Source organism: Hoplias malabaricus, chromosome X2 (genome assembly GCF_029633855.1).
Source record: "Hoplias malabaricus isolate fHopMal1 chromosome X2, fHopMal1.hap1, whole genome shotgun sequence".
Classification (NCBI taxonomy): Eukaryota; Metazoa; Chordata; class Actinopteri; order Characiformes; family Erythrinidae; genus Hoplias; species Hoplias malabaricus.
Window position 1 is genome coordinate 20,576,258 of NC_089819.1, and position 10,457 is coordinate 20,586,714.

The 10,457-nt window shown below is 39.6% G+C and overlaps 1 protein-coding gene across 1 annotated transcript in view; it reads right to left on the bottom strand.

Moving 5' to 3' along the window:
- LOC136676503 (ras GTPase-activating-like protein IQGAP2) overlaps window positions 1–10,086 on the bottom strand; it is a 66,306-nt gene extending 56,220 nt beyond the window's left edge. Inside the window, exon 1 of the mRNA XM_066653583.1 lies at window positions 9,844–10,086. Within this exon, the coding sequence (XP_066509680.1) occupies window positions 9,844–9,889 (46 nt within the window). The 5' untranslated portion in view covers window positions 9,890–10,086. The remainder of the gene's footprint in view (window positions 1–9,843) is intronic.
- Window positions 10,087–10,457: the final 371 nt, after the last annotated feature.

Sequence of the window (10,457 nt, forward strand, 5' to 3'; positions counted from 1 at the left end):
GATCATGGGCAGCAATCTAACTTCAAAATAACACATATTCTAATGTGTTAAGAGTCTTACAGGCTGCGTAAACACAGGTCATTATAAGTTCATAGCTTCCTTACAACATACTATGAATCGTAATTGATGTTTTGCACCTTCTCCTTTAAAGGCACCAGGTATCGCACTCTAGAGGCATTCGTGACATCAGCACAGTTATGAACTGACATGACAACACAAATAAAGAGCCTAACACATGATACAGACTACAAAGGGGATCTCATTCATTGTCTTTTCATTTGAAGACTACTCCTTACGTTGTGCCAGGGATGTGGAATGGACAAACAGAAAGATCTGAATTTATGTGAAATGTTTTCTACATTTTTAAATTAGCTTCCAATGAAGGACATTGTCCTATACGTTAACTTCTCTAGGTGTACAAGGCTTCTTCTGACAGTTTTATGTTACTAAAGCACATACAAATGAAAGCTGTAGTAACCTTATAAATTCTTAAACATATAGTAAAAAATATGTTGCAATCCATTTAATTATATAATCATCTTCAATATACTCTACATATAATATTTTTCTATCTTTTGGATATAGATCTAATTCTGGCAGTGAAAATTTAACAAATGTTACCAATTCTAATCCAATAATGCTTTAAAGGCTAAGCCCCACTTAATGGACCTCCATGAATATTTCACATTATTTCAGTTACTGACATATATAAGTATGAATTAAAATGAAAATAGCAGCTTAATTTGCTTTAAAACTGACAATTTTATTAAATTGACGGAAAAACCCGAGCTCGCTACGGAAATTCTTGAACGCAACCATGACGTCACTGGTGGACAACAGCTGAACAACGCCGCGGTAAAACACCGTTATGACTGACTGTTATGACAGTATCTAGCTAGCTAAATAACCAACATTATTCATGACAATAGCCTAGCAATAAGCTAAACTCAAATTTAGAGGTACCGTTATTCTTGAAAATGTGATCGAAGTCGAACTCGAATTCATCCGACACTATAAACCTCCGTAATGCAGCTACGTAGCCGAGTATAATCTGAGTCACCGAGTTTAGCAAGTCAAGCTAACGTTAACTAACACCAACTAAAACAGGCGAAGTGAGTGTCCTTACCCTGTTTACCTCCATGTTACAGAGGCTCTTGAACACCTTTCGTTGGTGTCCTTACATGCCCATATTGTTGGAAAAGCGCCAGTGAAATGAGCTACAGATAACGGAGTGAGCGGATGGTCCTTTCCATAGTGCCTGTGTAAAGTTGACAAATCTGTTCCATTTTCTGGATATTTTGGGATCTTTGGGCCATTTGTGCACAGATGTCCCACTGTACATTGAATGATTGCAGCCAAAAACAACACACCTTTTCGTCATTTTGCATCCAGAGTTGTTGTCCACCATCTACGTCACAGGCAAGACGCCTATTAGAGTTTCCCAACACCGTTGGAGGGGAGGGGGGACCAACGGTCTTTTAAACCTTATTCCTTCAATTAGTAAGAAATAACATGTTTTCTGACCATCAATAAACACAAGTTAGGAACTCAAATTCCACTGTATTTATTTGTTTGACACTTTCATATCGCTGGTGCTTAGCCTTTAAAATGAGCTGTATCTCAACTGTAACTGAAGCACATCCACAGAGATTAACTAAAAGGCAGCAGAAAAGCATCTGGAAAAAAAAAAAAAAAAAAAAAAAAAAAAAAAAAAAAAAAAAAAAAAAAATCACACTAACCACTACAAACACTCCACTCCTTCACTGGAAGAAAATATACTCTAATACAAACACTCGTCTGCTTCAGTGGAAGTAAATTACATAATTTATCTATTCATGCATCTAAAGCAAATAGTGGTGCAACACATTAAGCGAAGAGGTTTCACAAGCACACAGCCTTAGTTCAATCAAATTACTGATCAAAACTTCACTGACATCCTATATTTGAATACAGTGGTATTCAGAGGGGAAATGAGTCAAATGTACACAAAATTAACATTTACTACTTTGTCAGCTATACATTCCCAAAGATGGGTTGATTGATCCTTTATCTAACTATTGTCCACTTAAAATCCTCAGTTTGTATTGAGTAAATATACTTATACACACAGTCTTGTGGAGTTATTACACTTTTTACTGTCAGGAAATGTATCTTGCTCTGGAGCTACTGAACATATGCCTAAGGTCACCGAGCTCAAACGTGGCTAGAGGGATACTCCATTACATTTTGGAACAGCGGAAGTTTGTTCTATTAGTTAAGTCTCTAGAGTGAACCAGACAATACATTTGGGATGAGCTGGAGCGGTGATCTAAATCTAATCCTAAAATATCAGCCCTCACTATAATAATATGTCATGTCAGGCCATGAAACTGTCACAGAAATGTTCCAACATTTAATGTATGACTTTTGTACAGAGGCTGTCACTGCAACAAACGTGGAGAAACTCCCTGGTTTCACTTTCTTTCGGAAAGGAATTTTGGACAAGCCGGCCATGCATGTACCCAAAAAAACATGACCAACCCTGGATGAGGAGGCGGAATGAAATAGAGAGAGAGAACACCAGCCGGTACAGCACTCACTGTTTTGCCAAGCCCCTTTACACCTAACAATAATTAAGCTTGCTGACACACAATCACGTGCTTGCCTTTGTTTTTGTAAATCAGTGGCTCATTTACAGCCAAACAGGCCAGCACAATTTTCACCCTGCCATACACGCCACAGCTTGTTCACTAATCTCCACTGGGCTTCAGTGTCCCGTCCTTTATCACCGTCATCTATCCCACAGAGACCTCACTGTAAAAGATGAGCCCCAATACGGTGCTGCAGATTCATCACAATATTCCACAAGCTGTGGTTTATATGAGAAAATGATCAGCAGAAAAACACAGCTGAAGACACCCACACAGCACTGCCTGTCATAACCATACGTTCTATCAGTCCATTATAACATCATGTATTTATTGTTCAGTCCATGCTCTGCCACTCGTTCTTCACTGGTTGTTGTTTACATGCACAGAACTGAATGTAAATGGTTCTGTTCTATTAGGGCTGGACAATAATTCAATATCAATATATTTCGCAATATATTCATTCATTATCTGTAACCCTTATCCAGTTCAGGGTCGCGGTGGGTCCAGAGCATACCTGGAATCATTGGGCGCAAGGTGGGAATACACCCTGGAGGGGGCGCCAGTCCTTCACAGGGCAACACATTCACTCACACCTACGGACTCTTTTTTTGAGTTGCCAATCCACCTACCAACGTGTGTTTTTGGACTGTGGGAGGAAACCCACACAGACACAGGGAGAACACACCAACTCCTCACAGACAGTCACCCGGAGCGGGAATCGACTCCACAACCTCCAGGTCCCTGGAGCTGTGTGACTGCAGCACTACCTGCTGCACCACCGTGCCGCCCATTCTTAAACATATATTCAACATTTCAATATACATTTACAGCATCCGTCATTAACTGATGGTCACTACAGGGCGCTGTCGTCAGTTCAGCCCACTCAATTTAAAATTGCTTAAAAATATAAATATTGACAATCCAGTAGATTTATGTTTGATGGTGATATCATGTTTCTTGTTTGTTCCTGGAACAAACTGTATATCGATATACTCTTCATATCGATATCGGAATTATATCATATCAACCAAAGATAAGTAATATATTGTGATATAAATGTTGTCCATATCGTCCAGCCTAAGGTTTGAGATACTATACCTGTTAGACAGATATATCATTGTCTTCAACACTTTATTTTAACAGAGATCTTTTTCAATCTGTCTGCATCTAAATCATAATAATAAACTGTTTAATCAATTGCCAAATGAAAGGTTTAAACTGAAATTAAATGCATGTTGCCAAAGCATATTGGAACAAATCACTGGGGTTTTTTTTCAAAATGGCAGCTATACAGAAAGAAATCCAAACACATAATAACGGATTTGTTAAAGTAACTTTTATGTGTAATTAGACCAAATATGAAACCTTGACACAAAGTACAGGACAGCTTCTATTATTATTATTATTTATACAAACCAAAATACAGGAGAAACAAAAATAATACTTATTATTTGGTTAAATTCATATAACGCCCTAAACATGATCTGAAATATACAATATACAATACTGCGCAAAAGTTTTAGGCACATGCAAAAAATTTGGAAAGTAAAGATGACTTCAAAAATAATGGAATTAATTCTTTAATGAAAGATAAAGACAACAATGTGCAGTAAACATTAATAAACGAAAAAAGTCAGTATTATATGTGACTACATTTGGGTTTTTTTCTTCTTAAAATGTACAAAATCTTAAATGTTTTTTCTTCCTAAAATTAACTTCTTAAATTTTCCTAGGTACAGTTTGTACAGTTTCATAAAGAAATTAGATGGTAGTTTTACTGAGCGTCACACATCTGTTAATGCTCTCATAATTTTCCCCTCAAATCCATATATAATTTCTTTGATGTTTAACTTATCTGTTTCATTCTGGTTTTATTCTTACGTTTTTATTTGTTCTAGAACCAGTTCGATTTGAATCCAGTCTGAATTCCCTGGCAACTAAGGATTTCCAAGGAGGCATGTGATGAGAATCCAAAAAATGTATTTGTTTAAAGTTATACCTCCGCAGCTCCTCTCATTCATTCATTCATTGTCTGTAACCACTTATCCAGTTCAGGGTCATGGTGAGTCCGGAGCCAATGCGAAATCCCTGGGTACAGGAACACACCCTGGAGGGGGTGCCAGTCCTTCACATGGCGACAAACACTTACACATTCTCTCATACCTATGGACCAATCCACCTACCAATGTGTGTTTTTAGACCATGGGAGGAAACAGGAGCACATGGAGGAAACCCACGCAAACACAGAGGCTCAAATCCACAACTCCAGGACCCTGGAGCTCAATGACACCACCTGTTGCCCCGCTGTGCCACCCATCATTCAATTAATGAACCAATAAAAACATTTATTTATTTATTTATTTATTTTACTTCCACTGGGGTCTGTTACCACTGTAAATAGATACATTATCACAGTGCATGGGCTTAGGTACTGATGCTGAACACTGTATACAAACATAATATTGCACCCAGAAATTCCATAACAATCTCAGAAGCCCAGCAAAGCACAGCACTATGATGTTAAATCTTACATGTCTTAATCTGATGATCAGTTGATGCTGCACATGAACAGGCAGCTGAGGCCCACACAGTGCAGCTCACCTGTCTTCTCCACCACTTTCTTCCCATTAACAGCCTCTGAGTCACTAAATGGTTTGTGTCCTTTGACAAAAACAGCCAGACGGTGAAGCTAATATTAGACCATTCACACAAAAACCAACAGAGCAGTCATCCACTGAACCTCTAAGGAGTCGCACTGTGGGTTGATGTGTCCACTTCAGCCCACAGCAGACCGACGCTCTAAAACCAGCACTCATAGAACTGTCAAAGACAGACTTGCTCTTCCACTTAAAATCACCAAAAATATATGGATTTTGTTTTATATATTGTTCTCATGTTTCTTTGACTTTTTGAATTATGTCACAGGCGTAGGTAAAGGTATCAGGACTTTGGCCAAAGACTCCTATTCATAGATAACTTGATGGACCCAAGTGTGATATATGCTATACACTCTAACTGAATAAATTGTAGGGAGGCACGGTGGTGCAGCAGGTAGTGTCGCAGTCACACAGCTTCAGGGACCTGGAGGTTGTGGGTTCAAGTTCTGCTCCAGGTGACTATCTGTGAGGAGTTTGTGTGTCCAAGTGGGTTTGCTCCGGCTTCCTCCCATGGTCCAAAAACAAACGTTGGTAGGTGGATTGGCAACTCAAAGAGTGTCCGTAGGTGTGAGTGAATGTGTGTGTTGCCCTGTGAAGGACTGGCGCCCCCTCCAGGGTGTGTCCCTGCCTTGCGCCCAATGATTCCAGGTAGGCTCTGGACCCACCTCGACCCTGAACTGGATAAGGGTTACGGATAATGAATGAATGAATAAACTTTAAGTAAGAGGTTTGTCGAAAGGTAAAACTGAATTTGCTGTAAACACCAACTGTAGTCACTTAACCAAGACGCTTTTATAGTTAACTAGTTATGTTCTTTAATATTGAATTGGTGCCAAGTGGCTAATTCAGCTAACAAAGTGTACAGTGCTGCAAGCTACATAAACAACTGTATTTGAGAGTGCTTTAGGTGAGCAGTTTGTGCAATGCTAATTGACATGTGTAAGCTAATGTGTTAATTAAATGAGCTTCATAGCAGTGCTGGACAATGAGTACAACACAATATCACAATTAATTTGTACATTTTACCATGATTACAATTAATGAACTTCATGATTTATTTTGGCGCTGTATTTTACTTTGGTACAAGCTGCTCAAGTCAATCGGTCAGCTTCAGAGTTTAGGTTCCCCTCCATGTTCCTTCCATGGGGCAGAATCATGTGACTACAGAGTGGTAGTGTGATTTTAAAGGGACAATACATGAACAAACATTAGTGATATAACAGAATTAAAAATAATAATAAAACAGTTTTAAAAATGGATATAATCCGTATAGACAAGATTATGTCGAAGTTCTGAATGTCATTTTTGATTAACTGCCCAGCCCTACTTCATAGCACTAGTACAAAATTAGCTAAAAAAAATGGAAATGTAAGCTGATTTTTTAATTTAATCTATTACATCACTGTATTTAGAATATAGCATTCAATTGTGTCATTCTAAATAAGTAAATCTGAGTGCAATGTACATCTTCTCCCTGTGTCTGTGTGGGTTTCCTTCAGGGTCTTTGGTCTGCACGTGTGTAGGCCCAGATATGGATTGACCATCATTCCTGGCTGTGTTGATTGAATAAAGTATCCCTGGGTGTCTAGATATGTTCTATGTTCTATGTTTGTTCAAAGGCTGAAGAAAATGATTATTCACACACGCATGAAATTTTTGTTACCTATTACCTTTATAGCAGCACTAGATCAAAATTAAATAAGCAAATGTCAAACAACAAACAGGTTTTGGCTCAGTGACTATATTTAGTGTAGGGGAATTTTGCAGATGTGATTTTTGCATTGCGTACAAAACAACTTTTAATCTGAGGTTGGTCATGGATTACAGTATTGACAAACAAGTGCCACAGACTTCTCATCGGTGAAGGCCAGATCAATATAAAACAAATACAGCACAAAAGGACGTGGCTAAGGAAAACTCTGCTGGAGCAGGCCCGGGTTAATATTAAACCAGAAAAGCGATGACTGCTGCAAAGCACATAGAGAAATCGCCTAAATTCCGTTCAACAAGATGCGTCATCTTATGCAGAGTTCAACAAAAAACGGAATTAAGGTTGGGCAGCATATGTAAACACATAACATCCAGTTCTAACTTAATAAAGCATGTACAATAACGCCTATTGTCATTTTCACATTTTTTAAGGATTCTTGTTCTTTGATGCATTGAGCAGATGGATGACAAAGATCTTTGCTTGTTGTCTACTGGAATTTTATAAAATCTGTCAAATTCTCAGTGTCAGGTGCCTTTTACAGCTGCCAAAGCTAATGTTTAACAAGGGAAAAGTGCTCCAGAGGGAACCTCCCTTAGTCCCAGGCCAATTTGTAACTCTCAGGGTTGGTGTCCTACTCTGAGATTAAACTCAGACAGGTGTTCAGTGTTCAAACACTATTTGGAGCCCCTTTTAAAAAGAAGGAAAATTGTCAAAGATATAATTCACCCCATTAGTAGCAGTGGAATGCATTCGTTTTTTAAAAGTGGGACTGTATGTAGGGTTATGCTTATGTATTATTTGGTTGGTCTATCATAGTTATATATGCTTCACTATGTCTATTCTATGTCTTATTTGTCTTTAATATTAAGGTTAGCCCAAGGCAAATAACGTTTCTGTCTAGATTTTACTTACTTAGAAATGTAAACTACAAAGTCAAATGTTTGTTGAAGCTCTCTGTCCAACATTTCTTTTTAAGTGAAGAATATTAACAGCTACTTTGTTCCTCTTTGTTGCAGTAACAGCTTTTTATCTTCTGGGAAGCATTAGCTCTAGATATTGGAATATTGCAGCAAGGATTTGATTGCAGTCAGTCACAAAAACAAAAGGAACATTTCCCTCAAGCTGATACCTGGTATTGGGTATGGTGACCTTAGGCTCATATATGGGTTGTCCACAAAGTTTTGGCTGTATCATGTACAGATCAAAGCTGAATCATTTTAGGCCCAGTTTAGAAACCAGTAAACTATCAACAGTGGGGAAGATTGTTGTTAAATTAGTGACTGAACAAACTGTACCTGGGCGGCACGGTGGTGCAGCAGGTAGTGTCGCAGTGTTGTGGGTTTGATTCCCGCTCCGGGTGACTGTCTGTGAGGAGTGTGGGGTTTCCTCCAGGTGACTGTCTGTGAGGAGTGTGGTGTGTTCTCTCTGTGTCTGCGTGGGTTTCCTCCGGATGACTGTCTGTGAGGAGTGTGGTGTGTTCTCCCTGTGTCCACGTGGGTTTCCTCCGGGTGCTCCGTTTTCCTCCCACAGTCCAAAAACACACGTTGGTAGGTGGATTGGCGACTCAAAAGTGTCTGTAGCTGTGAGTGTGTGAGTGAATGTGAGTGTGTGTGTGTGTTGCCCTATGAAGGACTGGCGCCCCCTCCAGGGTGTATTCCTGCCTTGCGCCCAATGATTCCAGGTAGGCTCTGGACACACCGCGACCCTGAACTGGATAAGAGTTACAGACAATGAATGAATGAATGAATGAATGGATGAACTGTACCTTTATAAAGTGCTTTTCTAGATACTCAAAGTGCTCTCACCACACACCAGCTATGAAGTAGAGAGGAGAGGAGTAAGAATGACTGAGCCATCGTTTTTAAAGATGGGGATGATTAGCAGTCCATAAGTGGCCAATTTAACCACCTTTTAACGACCTCAGACAGGCAAGATCTTGGTTTTACAGCACCATTTATTAATTACAGGCTTCCTGTCTTTTCATTGGGACGCACACAGGGACAGCATCACCTGTTAGGCCCTCCAACTCTACCTCCAGCAGACACCCAGACTTTTCTAAGAGGTCCCTTATTCAAGGACTGGCCAGGCCCAAACCTGTTTGTTTTCAGAAGATCACGTGTCCTGATTTTCAGGAGCTATGGCAGAACCACCTTCCACTAGGACAGAACACATTCATTCATTCATCTACTGTAACCCCTAGACTTGCAAGACCAGAACACAACCTGGAGAGGACGCCAGTCCATCACAGACATCATACACTCACCCAGTCACTCACACCTGTTGAAAATGTCACACAATCTATCTAAAAGCATGTGTGTTTGGATTCCAGAGCACCTGGAGGAAACCCACTCAGACACAGAAAGAACACAACAAACTAAAGACAAGGTGAAGACTGAACACATGACCTCAGGACACTGAATCACAGTGCCATACCAAATATAAGCCTATAATATTGGTCAAAAATAATAATCAATGATAGTCAGTGGCTAATTAAGACTGGGTTATTGGTATTTTCATCTAAGTTAATTTTTTATCCAAGTCATGACAGTTAGTAAAGGACTGCTGGGGTGTTACACTTTAAAATTATAACCGTTAGGAGAATTTCAACCGCCATAAATTGAAGCTGGTATCGGTCACTATTTTCACAACGCTCCACCCATTCACCTGCAGCTTCAAAAGTTTGGAGATTGTTTTCCAGTCTATATTTACTCCTAATTTACTCAGAATATCGTTGTTTTGCCGCAAAGATGTCACTAAAGGCGTACAGTTCCTGACAGCAAAGAAATTTGCAACTTTCCTTTACCTGAAAGTAAAAACAAAAACCGCCAGAAGGGTTTGTACTCACATCCATAGCGTGGTCTGCGAGAGTAAGATCCGTCTTCATGGTACATCCTGTCACTGAGTCCTCAGCCACAAAAAACACAGAAAAGAAGCGAAAAACACCACGTGTTGAGGGTTTTGCACTCGTATAAACTCCGACGTCTCTAGAAGGAGACACCGGAAAGAAACGCCCGTTTATAAATGAGAGTTTAGGGAGAATTCTGAATCATTTCAGCGCTGTGAGGAGAAGCTCTGCTGCCATTGCGCTCAGTGGCTCACTGACAGTTTCCTTTAATCACACTTCAACACATTTCAACTTTAACTGAGCGGGAAACTGCGGCACCTGCTGGCGATGCGTAAAAATAACAAATACCCCCACCCTCACTCTCAGTTGGCCCCCGCGCGGCCATCCATAGAACTGCAGCGAAAGTCACACAGACTCTATCTGAAATGGTTCACTTCTTAATTATTATCTAAACTGAGGTAAAACGATAAATATGACGCAAGTGTGTAAGTCTAAACATATAATATAAACAACATTTACTTTATATATCTACAATCATCTACATATTGTTGTGCCTTCAACTGCTTCCATATTCCACTCCATTTCATTATTGTCATCAATAGGCCTATCACAGC